We start from the raw sequence: 24,467 nt of genomic DNA, 5'->3' as shown, positions 1-24,467 counted from the left end.
CTTGGAAGTCTGATTTCTTCCTATGATCATCCATGGATATTTTAAGACAGAAACTAACAGGAAGCAAAAGCCAAACCTGTTGTAGTTACAGTATGAACACAGGTGCTTCTTGCCTCTAATTCTGTTTAATTTGGCAGAAGACATGTGGGTAATGCTTGATGCGATTCTTGGTGGAAGAATAGGAAATAAACAGCTGAGAAGGGCGGGCAGAGTTTAGCGCTGGGATCCAGGAGAGCCCCGCAAGGTCAGAGCGAGCCTGACGCAGCTCCGCCCTGGGAACAACAGCGTGGTGGTCGGTGCAGCGCGGGGAGGAGGAGCAGCTAGAAGAGAATCGGAGGGAAGGGGTGGTCTCGTGAAGAACATGTCTGACGCCAGGAAGTGAGGCTTGACCTTTAGGAAACAGCCAGTGAAGGATTCTAAGTAAGCGAACGACAGGGTCCTGGAAGTCACACTCACAGAGGCACCCCGTTCTCCTTGGAGGCCACACCCTCTTTTCCTTCGAAGCCACACCCCTTCCCTTTGTGGGCCACACCCTTATGATTGATTCCTTGTGGTTGGATCCTTTCATTCGGACAGCTTTTCTCCTCAGTCCCTAACAGAGAAAACTTCACATCCCAGTGCTTTCTGAGAATGAATCTTCTAGAGTCACAGGTTTATTTCAAACTGGCTTGTATGGAGAAAACCAAGACACACGGTCTGGATGTTCTCCAAGACATGAAATCATGGGTCTTAAGAACCAGTGAAGTTACAGAATAAAAAGTGAAATCATAATGAGCTACGTTACTTTTAGATGAGGAAGCTAGGAGTGAAACTTCTGGTTAATTTGGTAATTCCATGTTTAACTTTTTGCAAAACTCTCGGAGTATTTTACATAATGGCTATTCCATTTACATTCCCACCAGAAATTTCCCCACATCCTCACCAATGCTTGTTATTTCTTCTTCTTCTTTTGATTATAGCCATCCTAGTGGATGTGAAGTGGTATCTCATTCTGGTTTTAATTTGCATTCTCCTAATGACTAATGACATTGAGCATCTTTTCATATCCTTAGTGGCTATTTTTATACCTTCTTTGTGGCAATGTCTATTCAAATCCTTTGTACATTTTAAAATTGGGTTGTTTGTCTTTTTATTATTTAATTATAAGTGTCCTGCATATATTCTGTTTACTACACCCTTATTAGATACATGATTTGCAAATATTTTCTCTCATTCTCTAGATTGCATTTTTACTTTCTTGATAATGTCCGTTGCTGAAACTTTAATTTTTCTTCAAAAGTTTTTGTCTTTGTTATTGAAGGACATCTTTTTCTTTTATTGCTTTAAAGATGTCTTTCCATTGTCTCTTGACTTACATAATATCTGATAAGAAGTCTGCAATAATTTTAATCTTTATTACATTGTACATAATGTGCTTTCTCTGAGTGCCTTTAAGCTTTTATCTTTTTTTAATGTTGAGATCTTTTTTTATTTTTGTTTTTTTTAAACATTTTTTATTGATTTATAATCATTTTACCTGTTGTCTCAAATTCCAGTGTACAGCATAATTTTTCAGTTATACATGAACATATATATATACATTGTCACATTTTTTTCTCTGTGAGCTACCCTAAGATCTTGTATATATTTTCCTGTGCTATACAGTATAATCTTGTTTATATATTCTACAATTTTGAAATCCCAGTCTACCTTTCCCACCCCCCACCCCCTTGGTAACCACAACTTTGTATTCCATGTCTATGAGTCTACTTCTGTTTTGTATTTATGCTTTGTTTGTCTTTTTGGTTTTTTGTTTTTAGATCCCAGATATGAGCGATCTCATATGGTATTTTTCTTTCTCTTTCTTGCTTACTTCAGTTAGAATGACATTCTCCAGGAGCATCCATATTGCTGCAAATGGCATTATGTTGTCGGTTTTTATGGCTGAGTAGTATTCCATTGTATAAATGTACCAACCTTCTTTATCCAGCCATCTGTTAATGGACATTTAGGCTGTTTCCATGTCTTGACTATTGTAAATAATGCTGCTATGAACATTGGGGTGCAGGTGTCATCCTGACGTAGGGTTCCTTTTGGATATATGCCCAGGAGTGGGATTATGATATCTCTTGGTGTGGGTCTATTTGGGTTCTTCCTGTTTGGGACCCTCTGAGCTTCCTGTACTTGGATATCTGATTAATTCTTTAAGTTTGGGAAGTTTTCAGTCATGACTTCTTCAAAAACCTTTTCAGTCCCCTTTGATCTTTCTTCCCCTTCTGGGACCCCTATTGTGCGAAGATTGGCTCACTTTATATTATCCCATAGGTCCCTTATGATATTTTCATTTGTTTTTATTTGTTTATCTTGTAGCTCTTCTGATTGGGTGCTTTCTATTGTCCTGTCTTCTAGGTCACTAATTCGTTCCTCTGCATTATCTAGTCAGCATTGTACAGCCTTTAGATCTTTCCTCATCTCAGTCAATGAGTTTATCCATTCTACTTGGCTCTTCTTTATAGTTTCAATTTCACTTTTGACATATTTTATATCTCTAAACACTATCTCTTTTAGTTCCTTCAGCACTTTGATCACTCCTTTTTTGAAATCTTGATCTAGTAGGCTATTGATGTCTATTTCATTGATCGTTCTTTCAGGGGATTTCTCTTGTTCTTTTAATTGGGAATGGTTTCTCTGCTTCTTCATCTTGCTCCTACCTCTCTGGCACTGTGGTTTATGGAGTATAAGTTATCTATTGTGGTCCTTAAGGAGTTTACCTATCTAATGCCTATGTAGGAATAAGACTTATGAAAAGAGAAGAAAAAACGAGAGTGGGAGAGAAAGAATTTTAAAAGAAGGGAGAAAAAAAGGTTTGAAAACAGTGTATAATGAATAATAGAAGAGCATGTTGAAGCAGAATAGCAATCGAGTTGAGACGTCCTTTTAAAACCTTTAAAAAAAAAAGGGGGGAAAATATGAAAAGATGTGTTTGAAACCTGTGTGTAATCAATAACAGGACATCAAAACCCAACAGAAAGAAAAATGAATTAAGAAGTAAAAATTAAGAGGGTAACAGAAAATAAAACATATAAAAACAGATTTTATAAAACGGGGGGGGGGGGGGGGTCGGTATTCTCCTGGAGACTGTGTGCTTTTAATGTGAAGTCCTTCTGTCTTCGTCCTGTTTTGGAAGCTCAGCTTGCCGTTACCAGAGGCCCTCCGTTAGCGCCCTCGTCTGTGCTGCTCCCAGTGCCTGTCGGCAAGCAGGCCGCGCCCCCTCCCAGCACTGGGTCAGGTGCAGCTCTCCTTGGCTGTGGGCGGGCGGGTCACTGCCCCTCCCGATGCCGCAGTCAGAGGATGCCGACTGGCCGGGTAGGAGGGTGGGCGGCGCCCGCTCCCAGCAGCGCGGTCGGGGCTGCGTTCCCGCCCGCAAGGCGGTGGGCCGCCCGCCCCATCCCGGGCCGGTGGCTCCGCTGCCCTGTGCGGCTGCGCGCTCCGCCTCGGGTCGGCGCTCCGCAGGCGGGCTCGGGGAACACCGAGGGACAGCCCTGTCCCTGCTCCGGGCCAGAGCCCAGCTCCTTGTTTGTCTTGGGGGAGCAAGTTCTCTGAGGGACCAGGACGGAATGATCCTACCTGCCTCGGGCTGTAGACAAGTCTCCATCAGGCCCTTGAGGCTGCTGAGCCCTTCGGTGCGGATGCAGGTTGCGCCCCCGCCCGGGTGCTCAGCGCCGGAGGATTTGGTGGCTGTGCCTGAGGTCCGCCTCTCTTCCCCCGAAAACTTTCCGCGGGTTTTCAGAGATGGGGGTGTGCACCCTTACCCCGAGGGCACATCAGCCGTGCTGTTTCATGGAGGGCCCGGGTTGTTCTGCCCTGTGCACCCACAGGCACGGCGCGCAGCCCCCTGCAGTCCCCCGGGGCCGCCTCAGTGCCCCCGTCCCCGTCCCCCGCCCCGCTCGGGCAGCCCGGCCCTGCTCCCAGCTGCCGGGCTGTGTCTCAGGCTGGGTTTCAGGGGGACCCTCTGTGCCCGTTTAACTTAGTTCTGTTGGTCAAGGGCTGCTCTGTACAGATCCGAGCCTCGGAGGCTCCCCCTCCGTCTGCTGGCCTCTCAGTTGGAGAGGGGAGACCCAGCGAGCGAGCGCGAGTCCTCCTTTGCCGCTCCCTCCCCGCGGGACCCGTCCCGCGCTGCTTTGCCTTTTGTTCTTTCTTTTTTCCTTTTCTCCTACCAGATTTTTGGCGTCTCTATCTTTTGAAGAGGGCGATGTTCTGTCGGAGTTCCGCAGGTGCTCTGGTTGGCTGAGTGGGTCTGTGGATGTGAGTCTTGATGCATTTGTGGGAGAGGGTGAGCTGAGAGCATCTTTCTACTCCACAATCTTGGCCTCCTCCATCAACTTTACTTTCTTTTGTAGAATTGTTACCTTATAGTTTTGGTCATTCTTTCCCCCAAAATGGACACTATCACTTTTTGCTGGGAGCTTGATTTCTACAATTTATACAGGATGGGAATATCTTCAGATCAATAGAAAGAGATCTAACTACTCTTTTCATTAGTTTTAAGGATTCCCCTCTTGAGGAGTGTGAAGGTTGTTACCAGCACCTTCAAAAATGGTAAGGGCTTTAGTCACCTTTGCATGCCTACCCTGATGGACAGGAGATTTCATTTTTATAGGATAGATTCAAGAAATGAGTTTTCAGAGTGACATGGTATGCGTTTTATATTCAATAGTATCTTTAAAAAAAACTTTATTGAAGTATGATTGACATGTAAAAAACTGTGACTTGTTTAATGTATGCACCTCAGTGAATTTGAAGATAAGTATCCATCAATGTCTGTTAGGTATCATCAAATTACTTTCCCAGAAGGCTGTAGCGTGGATTCAGTGTCCTTTTCTATACATCCCACCAGCAGAGACAGCTATCACTACTTACCTTTTGCCAGTTGGGTAAGTGTAAATTGTCAAGATATGTGAGGGGTTCTGGGCCTTTACCTACTTGAAAACTAGCCAGGTAGCCTGTTTGGGGAGATCACAGAAGACACAAGAGTGCCACTTTGTAGACAAAAGACATTTTTGCTCAGAAAAAGCAATAGCAAGAGCTTCATATCCACACCAGTTCCTCTTACCCTCCCAAGTACTGGGAGTGTGATGCCGGTGGGCTAGAAGATGGACCACACATACGGGTTGCATTATAGGAGAGACCATGGAGTTTGGGGGACATATTACTTATATAGTGAGTAGATTCATGTCCATTCTTTGTCTGTGGGGACCGTTACCTCATCCCTCGTGGTTGCTGGCTGCAAATACAACCCCAAGAAACAGCCCAAGTAAAGAGCAGTCAGGACCTTGCATTCCTGACAAACCCAGCAGGAAGTTTCAGGGGCCCTGAGGGCACGTGGCAGATCACCTCTCCCAATAGAAGTCAGCGTGTCAGCTGCTTAAGCCCTTCTAATAGCTCCTGGTAAATATGAAGTAAACCCTAAGCCCCTTGCCAAGGTGTGGCTGTCACAGTTAAGCCTGCCCTGGGTGTAGTGAAAAAGAAAGAAGTAGAAAAGAGAAGTATATAGGTATGACACATCAAGAATGTCTGTACATATTAGTGACATGGACCCCTGAGCACTGGTGGAGCATGCCCTGCACTCTTCCGTGAACCCGACGCTGTCATCCCAGGCTCTCTGCCCTGGTGGGTCTCCACTCTGTATGAGGACATTGAGCAGCCAGCAAGCACCACAAGAAAAAGGAGTCCACATGGAATAATAAATACCCTTCATGCCTGACCATTTTTCTGTCCTTTATTCCGTGTACTTGCTGATTTGACAATAAAGGAACCTTAAGCCAATTCCAATTCCATGTTCTTGCCAATTTCCAATCCAGACATCTCAATGGAAAATTTTACTTCTCATATTGACTTTCTCTATATTCCAGCTACTAAAAGAGATAGGAATATTTTAATTAGAGCACCAACAGTGTGCAACCTGTGATAAAATATTAAATCGAGGAAACAATTACCTCTGGTGGCTAAATTCACAAGAGACTGCTGAACATCACGTGCCGTCCACACAGCTATTTCATGGTGGAAATGCTTAGCACCACTTCTGAAGTCATCTTGCAACGAAAAAGGTTAGTGATTCTCATCCAATCTGTGGATATAACTACAAATATACGGAAAATATACAGGACAAAGAAACATGTTAAAAAACACTACGGACAAATAACTAGCAAAATCCATGTTGGGAGACAAAAATCTACTTCCATCAACATATACATTGCAAAAAAATAAAGGAAAGAAGCAGGAGACATACAGACTAAAAGAGACTCAACCAACTGCAAGATATGGGCCATAAATATTTAAATATTGGGATTGGGAGTTGGCAGAACTGTTGTTTTTCACTATGAATCTTTTTCATTATTTGAGTTTTAGAGTATAGAATGTGTGCTTTAGGAAAAAACCCAGAAAAATCCCTACAGCTATAAGCAATGAATGAATGAATGAATGTCAGGCAAGATGCATATATGGAGGTCATTCTGATGTTATGGAAACATGTTTAGCAGAAAATAGGATGGAATGCAGCAAGAAGTGTGAGTGAACAGGGAGGGGTTTTCTTTGGGACAAAATAGGTTTGAGGCTATTTGGATGGCAAAGGACAAGAAATGTTGAAGATGCAGGATACAGAAGTCATAGCAGATGGAGAAGCAACATGATGGGAGTGGGAGGAGTGGCCTCAAATTAAAAGAGACTCTTCCTTTCCAATAAGAGGCAAGCGAGAGAGAGAATTGAGCAGATATGAGTGAAACAGAAGATTTTTTGAGGCATTTCTCATCTCACAGTTTCGATGTTCACCACACCCCTCTTCCTAGTCTTGATGCGAGATGTTCTCTACTTCTCAGGGACCCGGCTGTCACAGTCCCAGAGCTGAATCAGAATGGCTGTACTACCCCTTTTCAAATTTCTCTGTCCATCTTGGACAAGCCATGTTAAAGCCCAAGTGAGAAGTGACTCCCCCCTGGGGCAGCAGAGGTGGCAGAGGCTGCCTAGATTAGGGGTCTCTGCCTATCGTTCCAAATTTAATCTACATTTCCTTTCATCTGTTCTTCTTCTAATATCTTTCACTCATTAATTTCTTTTATTAATGTTTTTAGAGGGAGTACTGGGGATTGAACCCCGGACCTTGTGCATGGTAAGCATGCACTCTATCACTTGAGCTATACCCTCCCCCACTAATTTCTTGACCTCATTCACTACTTGCCTACTGATTCTGGTCCCTGCTCTGTCCTGATGACCCAAACTTAAAAGTTATCCCTCCAAGAATCTTACTGCTCATGCAGTCATGCAACAGAGGCTTTGTAAAGGTGGTTGCAATGGATTATGGGTAATGTCATCACTTAACCCAGCAATAACTATAACACTTACTGTAAGAGACTCATATTGTTAAATGTTTTATATCTGTTCCTGACAACCGGAATTTCACTCTGTTGTCTTTATTCCCAGTACTTCTCTCCCAAACACATGCACAAACGTTCTCAAACACACACACACACACACACACACACACGCACACACGCACATGAGCCATGTTGCTCAGGTCTCATTCTCCCTCTCCGCTCTCTGTTTCTTGCTAGTCACTCTCACAGTGCTCCCTCCAACCTCTACTCTGACTTCAAGTGTTTTTGGAAAGTGAAAATTCTTCCCATTTTATTGTATGGAGGAATTTGGTTCTTTTGACCAGTATACTGTTTCAGCAGCCTAAAGTAAAGGCAGAGACATTGACTGTTAACAGGATCAATTCTTTGCCATAATCTCTTTCCCAGCAGTTGCCGCAAGCAGGAGGAAGCAGAGGTTGATTCTCCCAGGTATATGATTCAAGTGCCACCAACACTCTCAAGGAGGAAGTGGCTACATTCAGTTTTCTGGTGGAGTGAAAAAAATGAACTATGTTTTATTTAATCCTTGCAAAAGCTCAGTGAGATAGGTATTACTAAACCACTTCTATAAATAAAGACATTCAAATTCAAAAAGGTGAAGAGATGTCCCCCAAAGCACCCAAAATGCAAGTGGATGATCCCAGAAAGCATCCCGGCCCCTCGCTAATTCATAGCCTAGTCATCTGTTCCCTAGTTGATCCCGTGGATGTTGGCTTCTGCCCTTTGTTCTCTACTGGCACTTCTCCTAAAGCTTCTTTTTGACTTGTTGATTCTTGAATCCTGAAGATTTTCTTCAGTGTCATGGCTGTCAAAGTCTGTGATGCCGTGATTTTTTGTGTCTTTTACCTGGGCTGCTGGGAGAGGTTCCTGTTGAAGTTCGTTGACCTCAGGCCATTCTCTTTGGTTCTCACTTGGAGCCCCTGGGGTTCAGAGAGCAGAGGAAGTGTTGGTCCACAAACCCACATGTGCTTTTCAATAATTCTCCAAATTCTGACCTGTTTTATTTCCTTTCTTATGCCAACTAAAAATTGGCACTTGCCATCTAACTCTGCTTGGATTTCATCACGAGCCACTTCAGCCACTGACCTCCAACAAACCCTGAAAGGGGTTCAGGATGGAGACCAGGAATGAGGCACTCTGTGCTCTAGGAATACTGGCACAACAGACCTTCTGGTAGTTAGGTATTTTCAGGAGAAGATTTTATGAGCTCAAATTCTTGCATCTCCTCCTATCTAGAAAAGCACTAAAATTATTAATGGTGACATCTCTCCTTACTAGCAGCAAGCTTCTGCCTAAATGTGTGCTTGACTGCACGTACCCCCTCTTCACTAAAAATCATATATAATACTGACTGTCCCCCCTGCCTCTTCACAGCAGCTTCTCAGAGCTATCTGAGATGCTATCTCCCAGGCTATAGTCCTCATTTTGCCCCAAATAAAACTTAACCCACAACCCTCACGTTGTATGCTTTTATTTCAGTCAACAGTTTTTGTGCCCACATAGGAAGGGACCCAGAGCATACTTCTCTCCTTTGCCTGAACTCTGCAAGGGACCGGACCCTTGGTACCGGCAGAAGCTCCTTGTATCCATCCATCTCCTCAGGGAGTCCAGACGAATTTAGGTGACTCTCTCCTGTTTCTCAGATCTCCCATATTGTTGATGATCCTGAGTTTTATTTGGCAGTGTATCCAGGTACCTGGCCTTCCAGTTGAGAGATACTGGGGGGAAATACTCACCCAGTGGAGACTTGAGGGTTTGGACTGAGTGGTTAGGTAAAAGGCTGATCTGACGCTTTTCCTCCATTTGGCTACCTCAGTAGAATTTGTCTCCATGAGAACAAGAAAATAAGAAGTTCCCTAGTGTGGGCCTGGAGTGCGGCTTGGAACTAAGGTGCTTCCTAAGGGCAGGCAATGCTGGTGTTGGAGCGCTGAGCCCCGCATGAGCTCTGGCACGTGCACAATGCCGTGTGCCTAAGGGAGTCATTAAAGTCTGTGAAGTTCGTAGGACCCTCACAAGGGGAACAGATGGAATCATAAAGATGATTATTACTGCTTCGCTATTCTTGGAGTACTAAGGGTTTGTAGACTGCTATCCCTGCACTGAATTCTTCAAAGTTATTTCCTGCAGTGCTGCGTCCAGCGCAGCTCGGGACTGCGTCTGAGGATGGGCGACGCAAGACTTAAGAAACAAAGAGACAAAGGAGCAAAGATGGGACCAGGAAACTCAAGATCTCGTGGATCTAGAATGCCGAAAGCCTGGTCAGACATCATGTTTATTAGGAGTATACAGCTCAGAAAAAAATGTGGTCAAAGAGGTGGGGCTTCAGATATTCCATGTGATAAGCACTAAATTCTGCCTGCCGATTAACCGATTAATTTCAGGCCTATCCCTTCCAGGAACAATCACCCTCCTCGGGGTATGCAAAATTTCTAAGTCTATCCTGGTATTCCCTGTGGGACATCTCGAGATAGCCAATATTTCCCCGGGGTTAAACCGCATGCTTTCATGCCAGAACCAAGTTCTGCTAATGGATGATCTGGCTTTCCAAGACCGGCCATTGTTTTACCCTAAGGAAATATCTGCCCTCCTTCGCACCCTTATGGTCAATCTCAGGATGGCCCCTCACAAATCGCCTTTAGCACAACGCGTGCTATAGGTCATCTACTGCGTAAAACATTAAAACAAAGCAAGCATGTGCATTTTAAGCAAGTAAGTGTGACTATAAGATTTTAAGCTCATGGCAATTTAGGTGCAGCTTGTTTTCTAGCTGCTTGTTTTCCAGCACTGCAGCATAAATAAGATGCGAACCAGCCATTCAAGGCCCTTGATCCTTGAGATCTGGAGTCCCCTGGTCCCATGTTTGATTCTCTGTCTGTGTGTTTCTTATGTCCTGTGGCGCCCGTCCATAAGCAGGAACCCTTGTTGCCCTGGACGCAACAGGCTCTAATATTGATAGCTGAGCTGTTGCTTCAAGGAAGAGTTCATAGAACTTTATCTTCTGATTATTCCCTTTAGGTGAAATTCCATAGTTAAGTGGGCATCCAAGAAAGAGACTCCTGCTCCTGGCATCCACATTTGGTCGGGATGAACCTCCCTCACTCTCCTTTCCTGAAGAAGCTGCCTCTCCCTAGCTCAGACATGCTGTTACCACCTCTCTAGAGGAAGACCCTGGGCAAGAAAAACAAGCTATAACTCCCCTTATGACCTACTCCTCATCAAGATCTTGTAATCAGAATGGGATCCCAGTATTTAGCGGCATATGCTCAGATACAGCATGCATGTCAAAGTAAAATACATGTAAATGGGAAATCAGAGCCTGAAAGAGAAAGTTCACATGTGGAGAAGATTAGAGATATTTTGTTTAGTAATATAAGCACAATTGTGAGGACTTCTCTGGAAAGTGAATTTTGAGGGCGATCAGCCAAGGAAAAAGAAATATTATTTTGCATCAGGCTGAAATTGTCGATATAGGTGAATTTAACAGAGATTCTGAGTTCTGTATGTTGTTTGGCATATCTGGCTGGGATTCTAACAGCTTTCTAGATTGGGCAATAAATTGCCAGATACAGTTCTGGATGATAGAAATGAATTTTAGATGCCATAAAACCCACGAGTCTGGAGAAAGAATGATTTATGAGAAGTATAAATTAAAGAAGGTACAAAGTTCTCACAGGACTGAAGGACATTCTAGCTCCAACCAGCCAGGCTAAAGAAACTTTGTTGAATACTCAGGTCATTCAGTAAAAACCCTAAAAGCAACACGTTAGGAATAAGGTGAATAAAGTAAAAACTGATCAACACCTACCTTCTAACTACTATAACTACCGTATAACTACTGTAGACTAGCTCTCATAAAAACAGGGGAGAAGGTATAACTCAGTGGCAGAGTGCTTAGCATGCACGAGGTCCTGGGTGCAATCCCCAGTACCTCCATTAAAAACAAACGAACAAACAAACAAACAAATCTAATTACCTCCCCCAACTAGAAAAGGAAAGGAAACTTCAAACAAAAACAAGCCTTGAGAAGATAAAGCTACATATCAGAAAAAAAAGACTGATATTCTTATGGAAGACATTAAAATCCTTAACAACATGTTTATAATGTATGGTATCCAATAACAATTATTCAGTATAACAGCAAAAATGTGACCCATAACTGTAACTTGAAAATAGTTCTTGGGTTTATTATATTTCCAGCCATAATAAAGTAACAAGGAATGGACTTACCTTCCCAATATAAACAACTAGAAAACTGGACAAAATACGTGAAACAATTGTTTGAAGGCATTTAACAGCTGGCAGATCAAGGCTGTGATCACTGAGGACAGGGAAACAAATTAAGTGATCTTTATGATAAGATTTCTTCCTAAAGGTAGTTCCCTAACTGGGAGCACATGGAAGGGTACCTCACCAGATTCTAGTGGACTCACTGAGTTGAAACAGAAATCAGAGTTTAGGGAAGCTGAGACAGCTGCAAGTTACACAACAGAGTTCTAGAGAGGTGGGACCAGTGCATTAAAATAATTGAAGAAATCTGCATGAGTATCCTTAAGGTGTTGGTTGTATGGTGGCAGGGCCAGAGGAAGAACCCAACTCCATGAGGCCAAAAAAACAAAAAAAAACAAAACAAAAAAAACCAGATAGCTGAAGAATCCCCAGAGCTCCCCAAATTGGAGAGATATTTGCGTTTTGACCACACTAGGTGGAAGGTCCTCAGTGGTCATTCAGGCATTCAATAGAGACCTGAGGTGGGGGTCACACCTTGACTGAAGTGCTGACTTATCCTTTGAAAGAAATTCTAGGCTCACTCTAACAATGCTAAATAGGCCTTGAGGGAACAGATTGATGTACCATTCACTCCTTGCCACATTTGCAACAAGTAAAGGAAGAGAATAAAATCCAGACAATCAACAACGTAACATTCACAATACTGTGCATTCACTCAAAATTTACTAGACCTTCTAAAAGGCAGGAAAATGTGACACATAACCAAGAGAAAAACCAGTCAATAGAAACAGAATGAGAAATGAGAGGTGACGGAATCAGAAGACAAGGACATTAAAACAGACATTATAACTATATTCAAGTATTTATAGGAAAAATGAATATAATGAAGAGGGAAATCGATGACATAAAAAAGAGCCAAATGAATGCCTGGAGGAAAGAAAAACAAATAGCTGAAATTAAAATTTTACTGGATGGGATTAACAGCAGGTAAGACATTGCAGAGAAAAGATCAGAGACCTTAAAAGCATAGCAATAGAAGCTAACCAAATGAATCCCACAGAGGAAAAAATATACAGAGCTTTAATTACCTGTGGAACAATATCAAGCAGCCTAACACAGATACAGTGGGAGTCCAAGAATAGAGAAGTGGAATAAAAATTTTTTGAAACTGTAATGGCTGAAAATTTTCCAAATTTGATAAAAACTAAAACTGTGCAGAACTGCAGAATTCACTAAACCCTAGACAGGATAAACACACACACACACACACACACACACACACAAACATGACACAAAAGCACATCATTGGAAAATGGTAGAAAATTTTTGATAAAGATAAAAGCTTAAAGGCACTCAGAGAAAAGACATTATGTACAATGTAATAAAGATTAAAATGATCACAGACTTCCTATCAGATATTATGTAAGTCAAGAGACAATGGAAAGACATCTTTAAAGCAATAAAAGAAAAAGATGTCCTTCTATAACAAAGACAAAAACTTTTGAAGAAAAATTAAAGTTTCAGCAACGGACATTATCAAGAAAGTAAAAATGCAATCTAGAGAATGAGAGAAAATATTTGCAAATCATGTATCTAATAAGGGTGTAGTAACCAGAATATATGCAGGACACTTATAATTAAATAATAAAAAGACAAACAACCCAATTTTAAAATGTACAAAGGATTTGAATAGACATTGCCACAAAGAAGGTATAAAAATAGCCACTAAGGATATGAAAAGATGCTCAATGTCATTAGTCATTAGGAGAATGCAAATTAAAACCAGAATGAGATACCACTTCACATCCACTAGGATGGCTATAATCAAAAGAAGAAGAAGAAATAACAAGCATTGGTGAGGATGTGGGGAAATTTCTGGTGGGAATGTAAATGGAATAGCCATTATGTAAAATACTCCGAGAGTTTTGCAAAAAGTTAAACATGGAATTACCAAATTAACCAGAAGTTTCACTCCTAGCTTCCTCATCTAAAAGTAACGTAGCTCATTATGATTTCACTTTTTATTCTGTAACTTCACTGGTTCTTAAGACCCATGATTTCATGTCTTGGAGAACATCCAGACCGTGTGTCTTGGTTTTCTCCATACAAGCCAGTTTGAAATAAACCTGTGACTCTAGAAGATTCATTCTCAGAAAGCACTGGGATGTGAAGTTTTCTCTGTTAGGGACTGAGGAGAAAAGCTGTCCGAATGAAAGGATCCAACCACAAGGAATCAATCATAAGGGTGTGGCCCACAAAGGGAAGGGGTGTGGCTTCGAAGGAAAAGAGGGTGTGGCCTCCAAGGAGAACGGGGTGCCTCTGTGAGTGTGACTTCCAGGACCCTGTCGTTCGCTTACTTAGAATCCTTCACTGGCTGTTTCCTAAAGGTCAAGCCTCACTTCCTGGCGTCAGACATGTTCTTCACGAGACCACCCCTTCCCTCCGATTCTCTTCTAGCTGCTCCTCCTCCCCGCGCTGCACCGACCACCACGCTGTTGTTCCCAGGGCGGAGCTGCGTCAGGCTCGCTCTGACCTTGCGGGGCTCTCCTGGATCCCAGCGCTAAACTCTGCCCGCCCTTCTCAGCTGTTTATTTCCTATTCTTCCACCAAGAATCGCATCAAGCATTACCCACATGTCTTCTGCCAAATTAAACAGAATTAGAGGCAAGAAGCACCTGTGTTCATACTGTAACTACAACAGGTTTGGCTTTTGCTTCCTGTTAGTTTCTGTCTTAAAATATCCATGGATGATCATAGGAAGAAATCAGACTTCCAAGTTTAATTTTCCAAAATTTTAATCAGATACCGAAGTTGGATTTTATTGTTTCCTTTGGTGTCCCTCGGTAAAATGATGAGATTGGTTTTTAGTATTTTTCCAGTGGATTATTTTAATTTGGAGCAAAAGGTGAACAGCAAAAGGGTTATAGATACGGATCCCGCCGGCAAAACCCCGAAGCCAAGTTCCTCCAGCTGGGAGTTATTTACTTCCACGGATCATTTTGTAAGTCGGCCATGAAATGAAAATCTTGAGAACTGCTGTGTTAATGGTTGGCTTTGTGCTGTGTCTGGTTTCAGGACATGTGGGAAATCCTACCGGATTAGAAAGATGTGTGGTATACTCTTTTGCCAGTGTTTGCTTTAGGATCGTTTGGACTAGATTCTTTTCTTTCATTAGTCTCAAATATCTTTTTCTTGACATTAAGCTCAATTTAGGTTCAAAATCCTATCTGATTCCTGTAGAATAAACTGTGTTATTACCCTGTTCTATTCTTGAAACCCTTTGTATCAATGGGGCTGTTATCTGCCTTGTGGGAGATCTGAAAGATGAAGGAGAAAGGGGAGGGGGAGGAAGAAATGAGGACGGGGGTCCCTAGGTGGGGCGTCCAGACTTAAGTGTGATCTCACTAGGCATAGACACTGAAAAGGTGACTCTTTGAGGGTGGGAGTTGGGAAGAGGACGGGGCTCGGGGCGGGCAAGACTGACAGCACTAAGCGGTGGGTGTGGCTTGGCTGGAAGGGGACTGAAGCAGCCAAAGGCTGGGGGCGCTCATATGGCCACACTGTTTTCCACCAGGCTGGGCCGCAGGTATTCATAGGGCAAGTCCAGCTTTGCGTTCCGGATCTCAATGTCCTTATCCAGGGCAGCCAGCTCCTCCCTAAACTTCTTCAGCACAGCCTTGGGCTCAGGGCCTGAAAAATACTCCTCCTCATGCTGACCCAGAGCCACCTGGAATGGAGGGGAAAAGGCAGCTAAGAGCTGGACTGACGCTTATTTTAGGGTGCCACACTTTCCTGCATCCACCCGCTTTCCTGCGACCCGGGCACCAGGCTCTCACCATAATGGGCTGGCGTCTGCCCAGTTGCCAAGTGATGGACATCTGGAGAGAAGCCTGATGAAAGTTGGGCAGTGTTGCCATCACCACCTCCAGTGTCACATCCTTGGTGGTTGGCGGGGGCAGCCGCATCGTGCAGGGCGCGTTAGGGACCCAAGCGTACCAGTCCAGCTACGGAGGGGCGGATAGCTAACGTCAGTGTCTGCTAAGCACGAAAACCCCGCAGCCCACCTTCCCACAGCGCCCCTCCCTACTCCAGGCGAAAATGCCCGGCTGCTCCCCGTGATAAGCACCTGGCCCAGGTGAATGGAGGAGTGCTGGCCAGTGCAGGTGAAGATGCACATAGTCACGAAGTGGCAAAGCTGGTGCTTGGACTGTAAGGAGACGGGAAACCCTGCAGTGGGGAGGGAGAGTTAGAAGCTATGAGGCCAGGGATGGAGGCAGAGCTCAGAGGGACCGAGGGGGAGAACAAGAGATGCGAGAAGGATGCCAAGGACTCTTGGTAACTATTGTGGGAAGTGCCATGAGCAGGGATTGGGGTGGAGGCAGAGGGGAGCTCTGCTGAGTGGGTCCCACCCACGGGGTCCTGATGTGGCTCATACAGGCTCACAAAAGCCAATGATGGCAAATGTGCAGCTATTTAGCAGGCTGGCTGACATCCCCTTGGAAGCCTCAGTGGGAATATTTACACCATGGAAATGGGCAAAGGCTACAAATTAGGGCATATTTCCCCCTAGAGAGCCAGTTGTTAAACGTTTATACCCAACCACTGGTCCCACTACATCCGTGTACAGGATGGGGACCTGTCACCAGTTGAGAGCAAAAGAAATTTGGGAAGGCTTTCGGTGTTTTTGTAGGGGTTGGAAATGCTTCTGAATGTTTCCATAGAAGTAGAGAGGATTCTGGGAGTTCCCAGGAGGAATCTCTCGTGTGGGAGATCTCCGGGCTCATCTCACCTCGGTCCTGGGCCCCCAGCAGCCCAACCTCAGTGATCTCCCGACACCAGGTCTGCAGCTCAAGGTCCTCTTTCACAGACTCGTCCGTCTCATAGTGGAGACTCACAATTCCCTCCACGTAGCTGCCAGCGCAGTGGCCAGGGCGAGAGAGCTGAGGTTGACGGGGGCCCGCCCGCCCTCTGCTCCTTGTGGGCACAGCCAGGCCGGGGCCCACCACCCCCAAACTGGCACACAGACCTCCTGTTCTCCCAGCCTCCATCCCCACCCCACCCCAGCCCTGTCTTCCCCGCCCCCGCCTCACCGAGAGATGATTTCGCAGAGCCCCAGGGCATCTTGGGCGTAGAAACAAGACTTGACGCCCAGGAGGCCTCGGTCAGCCAGGTCATCCAGGGGACAGAACGAGCTATACGTTAGAAAGGCTCCCGCTCGCTTGAGCAGCTCCACGTGGCCGCCCCCACCTGTGCTCACCACCTGAGGAGCAAGGCCAGTGGCTCAGACAAATCCACCTGCCACACGCAGAGGGAGTGTGAACTCCAGGATCCCCCTTTCTCTCCTCATACCTGGTCGAAAACTCCAAAGTCAGAGACCAGCCCAGTCCTGGCCCGGATGTTGATTTCCATGGTGTATCGCAGGTGGGGGATGAGGAGCTAGAGGGGAGGAACAGGGAAGGGCAGGATCAGAAGACAGCGGGGGTCCGTCCCCGCAGGAGAGAAGGGCTGCAAAGCAGGCAAGGTCCCAGGTCTCTCAGCAAAAGCAGACACTGAAGTCCAGTGGCCCCTCGACACTACTGACTTAATGCTCTTTGATAATTGAAAGGAATCGTTCTCCACTTCACGTAAGACTGTTCAAGGTCTAGCTCAGTGTTTTGCCACCGTTTTTTTCATGCTCACTCCGCTAAAGAGCCTTTTAAGGTCTTTGTCCTATTCTCGCCACCACCCCGAACCGAGCAATTTTAATGCTATACATACACTATATAGCTGTTAAGTACACTATGTATATATGTGCTTTATACATAAAAGTGAGAAGATTTTTGTGCCCTGCCCCGCAACCATGGTCTAATCTGCGACCTTTGGAACTTCACCTCCTCGCCTCTTCCTTTGTCCGTGCTACTAGCTATCTTTCTGTCCTTGAAACACACCAACCTTGTTCCTACCTCAGGACCTTGGCACAAGCTGTTCCCTCTGCCTAGAGCAATGTGCCCCTTGATCGATCATCTCATGGCTGGCTCCGTGTAATTTCATTCTCTGTGTCACCTCCTCAAAGAAGCCTTTCCCGAACACCCAGTCTAAACTCGCCATCACATCACCCTGCGCTGACTCCCCACCTAACTGCTCTACTTCTCCCAACTGATCTGTTACAATACTGTCTTTATTGTCTGTTGCCCTATAATGGAAACGAAAATCCCCAAAGACCAGGAACTTCCCTGTCTTGCTTAGGACTGGCATCTAGAATGGTCATTTGCCCCAAAGGAGGCACCCAAGAAAAGTGCTAAAGGATGACCACGCTGTTCTAATTGTCATGAACCAGGCTCCTGCCGTTAACCGGAGCCCCTCTGAGCGGCCCATGTGTTACTACTTGAGAAGTCTTCAAACCCGGCTGGAAAAATCTTTTCTATTATTTGCATAGTCCCCTCTTGTTGGACGGAATCCTCAGTCATTTGTGTGTATTGTTTATGTGTCGTATGTAGATCCGTGTTTTAACATAAAAAGAGCAAGACTTCTCATCCCCACCTCCTCGCCCTCCCACCACAACCACCCTGCCAATGCATCGTTTTTACCTCCTTGGAAAGGGCTAGCGCCCTAGTAAAAATAGAGGGCAAGCTCTCACTCCCTTGCTCCTTGGTCTCTCATTAGCGATTCTCCCCAAACCCTGCGATTCCAGAGAGAAGATGCCTCCAGAGGTGGGACGGCGCAGTGGGGCAGAGCAGGGCAGGCAGGAGAGACAGGACGAGGTGTCACCTTGAAGATGGGATGTATGGATGGAAGGCACCTCATGGTGGCCACGGCGATGACTTCAGCCATCAAGTGTCCCCTCAGGAGATGAGAATGCAGCTCGTGAAGCTGGAAGTCAGAGCTGCGGACCCAGCATTTGGCCAGGAGCCAGGCCATCGGGGGATCCGTGGGCAGGAAAAGCGGTGGCGGGGGGGATCCCTTGCGTGGCAGCTCGAGCTGGAACAGGGACAAGAGTGCGAAGAAGGGGGACGAGGGCCAGGTGCGCAACAGACTCCCCTCCCTTGCCTGTTTCAACTCTGCCTTCTTCCTTCAAAGTTGCTAGCCTCCGCTTCTGCCTGCTGCTGCTCCCCTCAAGCAGCTGTTCCTTCCTCTCCGATCCCCGCCCACCCAGCCATTAAGACTGGGCAGGAGGCTCCACCCTCAGCTTTCTGTGGAAACTGCTCTCCCACTGCCTTCCCGGCCCCACTTCCCCTTTCAGTCCTTCAGGGTGGACAAGATTCAAACCCTCTGCTTCCTTCATCCCACACTCCTCAGAAATCTCAGCCTCTCTCCCATCTTCCAAACCCACCTCTACTCCACTAAGTCTCCAGTTCTCCACGAGTCATTAGTTCGATGTTACAATTTGAATGTTTCCCCATCACCTCAAAGTTGGTTTAGAGAAAAGCCTGCGTGAGCATCTTTTCCTCTTTATTTGTCCTGTTTTGGCAGGTGCCTTGCCTGACCCCTCCTTTCCCTCTCTGCTGGAATCCAGGCCAGTTGAGTTTACCTCTGCACTCCCTTCCATCTTTCCTCCCTTCCCAACAGCTGTTTCCCACATTTCTAAGCCCATCACCTCTGTGGATGATTGCTCTAGCTTGTCCTCTCCGTCTCTAACATCTCCCTGCCACAATCCATCCTAAACACACTGGCCCGAATGTGCCAAGAGCAGCTTTCACAATAGCCTTCACCCGTGTCCCATGTTCATAGTTCTGAGCTTGGCATCCACAGCCCACCACGGTCTCAACCCTCTCCCCTCACCTGTTTCCCCATCGTGCCAGCCCATGTGTCCCCGGGGCATCTCCTGACTCCTGCGCACTCAGTTGCACCTCAGCCTGTCTGCCCAGCCTATTTTGCCCCGGGGGAGGGGGGTCCTGCCCTTTCCTCCTGCTGGAAGATCTAAGCCCTGACTGAAACGAAAGGCTCCAGCCCATCCCACCTCCAGTGGTGCCTCCCAGGCTGTCTGCATCCTCGTGGATTTCCTTGACACTGGAGCCTATTCAGATGTGTCCACCCGGTCTGGTCTGTCTCCTCAGCTAGACTGCAGCTCTCCTCCATTTCCCATTTCCTCCTTTAATGCCACCCCCAAGGCATGAAGGTGGGTACTCAGAGAACCGGGGTTGGGGGCTGAGCAGAGAGGCTCAGCCGCTGGGGAGCAGAAATGCTAGGTCCTCTCACCTGGATGACCATGGGCAAGAGCTTCCCGTCAGACTGCAGTCTGAGCATAACCAGAGGGGCGGCCAGGTACTGCTGGCTACACAGGATGACGTTGGCCTTGATCCCATCCAGCAGCGAGAAGTCAGCTTCAAACAGTGTGCCTCCCTGCGTGGGGGCAGAGGGCAAGGGCTGCTATCAGCGTAAGGCATCTTCTTCCCACCCTGATTCACCGAAGGATGATGTGAAAGAAGACAACTAACTTGTCTCGATCACCTACTTCATACCAGGTAGTGGGTCATGTCCTTATTGCCTCATATAATTCTTAGACGCACTTGAATTAGCCCCGGTTTTATAAAAGAGGAAACAGATGATCAGAGAGGATAGGTATCTTGCCTGAAGTCACACCGCTTATAAACAGTGCAGCCAGGATTCGGACTCAAGTCAGTCTCTCCCTAAATGCCATGAGCTTTCTCTCTCCATGGCTCCATGCCAACTCCCCATTAACAGCCCCATCCCTGGCCCTGATTCTCTTACTCTGCACCCTCCGTAAATCCCTGGCACCAAGGTGCAGTTCCAGCTCTTCATTTTGGCTTTGTCTCTGTCCCCCATCACACACTCTTTCTCCACAGCACACTGTTCTCATTTGCGGAGGAAGGTCATGGAGTTTCCCACCCCCTCAGGATTTCTGCTGGAGAACCCCTTCTTGCCATCTGGCAGCAGGCTGGGCCCCCAGTGGACCCCGCAGCAGCACAAATGCTGATCCCACCCCCATTTCACTGTGTGAGCTCCTTCGGGCTCTTATGTCCATACCTGGAGCTCCTTCTCCAGCTGGGCCTGCAGCTCCTCCATCCCTGGAGGGAACTCGAGGCGGGCAGGAAGGCGCACAGAGCGCCTCAGCAACATGGGGTTGGTGCCGTTGAGAAACTGGTACCCAAAGAAAGCGTCCTCCTTCCAGGAGTCCCGCACCCGCTCTGGGGATGGCAGTGGCAGGGCTCGCTGTGGGAACCGACCTCCTGGTCCTCCCCACCCCCACCAAACCACCCAAACCATCCCCACATGACCCCAGCCTACCAGAGGGGCCCAGGCTTCTGGTCTCCCAACCCTGGTTCTCTAGACTGGGTGGGATCCGGGGGTAAAAGTCCTGGGGAAATACTGGGTAGGGGTACTGACCAGCCAGCTTGCTCTGGCCACACCAGAAAATCCTGTTGAAGTCATCCAGACTGTTCCAGCTAGCCAGAACATTTAAAGAGTCTTTGATAGCTAGGTCTGCCAGCCTTCAGGGAAGGATAGGCAAAGAGTAAGAGAGTTAGTCTCAGAATCAAGCCTCGCAACCGCAGGCATCCACCCGGGCTGGCCCAGCCCTGTGAAGTCCAGAAACTCACTGGCCTCCACCGGACCGGGACACCTCCCTGTCACCCAGCCCTCCTCATCCTTACCCCTTGGCCAGCGAAGCCTCAAAGTCAATTCTTTTGTCCTCCAGAAATCGTTCATCTACGGGGAGGTCACGTAGTTTGGCCCCGGCGATACCCAGAATCAACCCTTCCTTCCAGTTACCCCACCTGCGGCAGAAATGAAACCAGGCTTGGTCCTGGCGAAGGGAAGCCGCTCCCTCCGGGGTCGGGAGTCACGGGGCGGGAGTGCCGCTGACCGGTACTGCTTCCTTCTCTCTGCCAGCTCCGCCTCCCTGTGTTTCTTGAACAGGCCTTGAGGGTCATCGACCACCGTGCGGCCTAGAAATGAGGAGAAGGGCACCGGCCATGAGGCTCCTCCTAAGAGCCCCTCCCCTGTCCCTGCCGAGGGTCCCTCAGCCCGCCCTTGGGCATCACTGCGCTCCCCTCTCCTCCACCGGCTCTGCGCCAGCTCCCGCATCGCGCCTCTAACTGCCCGCAAGCCCTCTTCTCTGCTCCCCAGACCCCAGCTTCTCTTGTGCCCCCCCCCCCGAGGCCTCTCACAACCCCCACGCCCACGCTCACCAGTGCCCTCGGGCAGGCTCAGGATGTCGTCGCCCACCACCCAGCGGTAGCACGGGAATGTGAACTCGTCCCCACTGGTCCCTGGTCCCTGCACGGAGATCCAGTTGCAGAACCACGCGTCACTCTGAAGGAGGTGCCTTTTGCGCAGCTTCACGAACAGCAGCGGCCCCAGGTACTCCGGCACGTCCACCTTGAATTCCCTCTCCTGCAGGCGACAAAAGGGGGGTCAGCAAGATGGGGCTCTCCGGAAGGGGTCCTCAGACTGAGCCCTGGACGCCCTTTGCCCTGGGCCTTTGGGAAAGCGGCGCAAAAGCAGTCAGAAAGAGAAAGCTGCGCACACGGAGCAGGTGGCTCCAGGGCCCCATTCTGGGTTGTCCCGTTCCTCAGTCCCGGGTGAGGCGAGGCGGGGGATGGCAGATGCAGAGGAGCACTCCTTCCTGCGCTTTTTCCTCCCCGTAGTCCCTGAGTGTGCTGAGCGCTGGCGGGCAACCGTGCCCTGGGCGCATGTGAGCCGGGAGACACGCTGGTGAGCAGGCCGTTTCGGCTGAGAGCCCGACGTGCCCCTACCCCGTCAGCAAGGCCGAGCGCAGGAAGAGCCCCGACTGTGCCTGGGGCAGGCTTCCCGGAGAAATCCCACTAAGGGACATAGCCCGAGCAGAAAGGGCTTGGCCAGGGAGGGTGAGAGAGAGGAAGAGGTCGGGGGGAAAGGCAGGCCAGGGAGAGGAAGAGAGGAGAGCAGGAACCAAGGCCAGGCGAGCAGCTCTGGAGCGGGGCTCTGAACCCGAGGTGTGGGAAGCTGAGCAGGACCAGATCGTGAAGGCTGGAAAGCTAAGCTAAGAGCTTTAGATTGGTGCTGAGAACAAGCGGGAGCCATTCACACGTTTTCAGCAGGAGGGTGGGGCGGGGTGGGGGGACTATTTTAAAAGGTGGGAATCTACTGGGAAGAAGCCGCTCTGCCTGCAGAAGGACTTGGAAGGGCAGGAGCGCAAGCGGCGAGGTGAGTGAAGAGGGTGAAGGTGATGTCGGTTGAAGAGGACATTGGTGGTCAGTGTGGGACCCACGTCAGGGCACGGATGCCAGAGATGTCGTAAGAGATGGACTTGACAGCGCTTGATTCTTGGTTAGACGAAGTGGAAGAGAGGTGGAGACAAGAGGCTGGGTCTGGGAGGCGGGAAGAGGGGAGGACCTCACTTGAGCCTGGTCCTTTGAAGCGTCGGTGGGACACACGTCGGATCTGGGGGTCTTGGACAGAGCTGGACAGGCGATGGGAATGTGGGGGTCAGCGGAGAAAAAAAGGAACAGGAGCCAGAGGCCAATTCCAGGTAGATGTGATGGGAGAGGGGAGGGGGTCGGGAAATTGAGAGTTCTCTCCCCACTTGGCTTCTCCCCGCTCGCTCCCCGCCACCCTTCCCCATCTCGTCCCGGTGGTAAAACCCGCAGGGCGGAGATCTAGCTCCGTGGAGAAGACCTGAAACAGCACTTACTGAGAAGAGGAAACGAGCCCGCTAGCAGCTCGCTGACTTTCAAGAACAGACGGGGTTCTGTGGAACGGCGGGCGCACAAGCGTGTCCGCTCCGTTCCCGGGAGGCCGCGCGGCGGGAGCATCATCGCGCGCTGATGCGCCGCTTCCCGCCCTGCAGCGCCTTCCCCTGCGGCCTCCGAGCGCGCCCCGAGCCCCGCGCGGAGCCGGCGGCCGGCGGGGCGCGGCCCTTCCCGGGCTCTGCCGGCCGGGGGGCCGGGAGCGCAGCCCGCCCCGCCCGGCCCCGGCCCGCTCACCTGGCCCCGCGCCGGCCACAGGCACGACCCGAGCGCCGCCTCCCCGTGCCGGCCGACCAGCCAGAGCTGCACCCAGTTTTTGGAGCCGGCGCAGAGCGAGGACCCGGTGGACACGCGGACGCGGTAGAGACCCATCTTGCGCGGAGGGCTCGCCGGCTGTGAGGGGGAGGAGGGTGGACGCGCCAAGTAACCGGGCCTGAGACCCCGCCCCTCGGAAGCCTTGCGGAGGTTGGGGGTGTGGGTGGCAGGTCTCCAACCAGCCCCGCCTGGCCACGCTCCGGGGCCCCCAGCTCCGTGCAGCCCGGAGCGCAGCCCTCAGCCCAAGAAGGTGGGGCCGTGGCAGGGCCAGGGGGTGCAAACCAGTGTCTTGGGAGGAGGATGGCAGGGGAAGCAGATGACGATTTGGGCAGAAAACATGCAGGAAGAAGGAATCGGCTCAGCGGACAGACAGTGAGATGGTGTGTGGCTGGCAGCCCCCTCCATCGAAACACACACAGGGCAGGGAGACCTAGTCTGCAGCAGCGTTGAGAAAGGTACATTTCAGCCACGAAACTCATTTGACCTACTGGGGACACTTGCCTGCCTGCCTTGTGCCAGACTCAGGGGCTCATTCCTTTCTGGCTTAACAACCTCTGCCTCCTCTTGCCTGCAGGATAAAAGTTCAAACTTCTGGGCATTCAAAGCCCTTGCCCACCTGTCCTGCCTCCTCCCATCTCGTCCCACTGCACCCCATCCTCATCTCTGGTCTCTCCACTTTGGGCTGGAGCCCTATCTTTCCCATACTTGCTTGCATTCCTTGATCCTGGAAAATTCTGTCCAGGCTTCTCATCCCTCGCTAGAGCCAGTTTTTCAGAGAAGTCTTTCCTGGCAATTCCACTCCCCTCCCCACTACCCCCCACTAGAGCTGACCAGCTTTCCCCTCTGCTGCTGTCACGCTGTGTGCACCTCT

General features: G+C 48.6%; 1 protein-coding gene across 1 annotated transcript; it reads right to left on the bottom strand.

Moving 5' to 3' along the window:
- Window positions 1-14,392: 14,392 nt before the first annotated feature.
- Window positions 14,393-23,658, bottom strand: LOC105106001 (polyunsaturated fatty acid lipoxygenase ALOX15). Its single transcript, XM_031467794.2, has 14 exons — window positions 23,519-23,658; window positions 21,743-21,947; window positions 21,418-21,499; window positions 21,206-21,328; window positions 20,940-21,043; window positions 20,580-20,740; window positions 19,791-19,934; window positions 18,363-18,572; window positions 16,965-17,051; window positions 16,706-16,875; window positions 16,405-16,526; window positions 15,742-15,842; window positions 15,452-15,619; window positions 14,393-15,342 (listed from the first exon to the last, which is right to left on the bottom strand). The coding sequence occupies exons 1-14, from the start codon at window positions 23,651-23,653 to the stop codon at window positions 15,163-15,165; spliced, it is 1,992 nt and encodes a 663-aa protein (XP_031323654.2). The 5' UTR covers window positions 23,654-23,658; the 3' UTR covers window positions 14,393-15,162.
- Window positions 23,659-24,467: the final 809 nt, after the last annotated feature.

This window comes from Camelus dromedarius, chromosome 16 (assembly GCF_036321535.1).
Source record: "Camelus dromedarius isolate mCamDro1 chromosome 16, mCamDro1.pat, whole genome shotgun sequence".
NCBI classification, from domain to species: Eukaryota; Metazoa; Chordata; class Mammalia; order Artiodactyla; family Camelidae; genus Camelus; species Camelus dromedarius.
Note: the sequence above shows the minus strand (reverse complement) of the source record. Positions and strands in the feature narration are given on the sequence as shown.

Bases quoted from the DNA above. Each gene is read 5' to 3' on its own strand.
- LOC105106001 (XM_031467794.2), bottom strand. From the start codon at position 23,653: ATGGGTCTCTACCGCGTCCGCGTGTCCACCGGGTCCTCGCTCTGCGCC. The intron at 16,527-16,705 runs GTGAGGCGGGGG...CTGCGCTGGCAG, and splicing joins CTCTGCGAAATCATCTCTCG to CTACGTGGAGGGAATTGTGA. The intron at 15,620-15,741 runs GTGCTTATCACG...GCCCCTCCGTAG, and splicing joins CCTCCATTCACCTGGGCCAG to CTGGACTGGTACGCTTGGGT.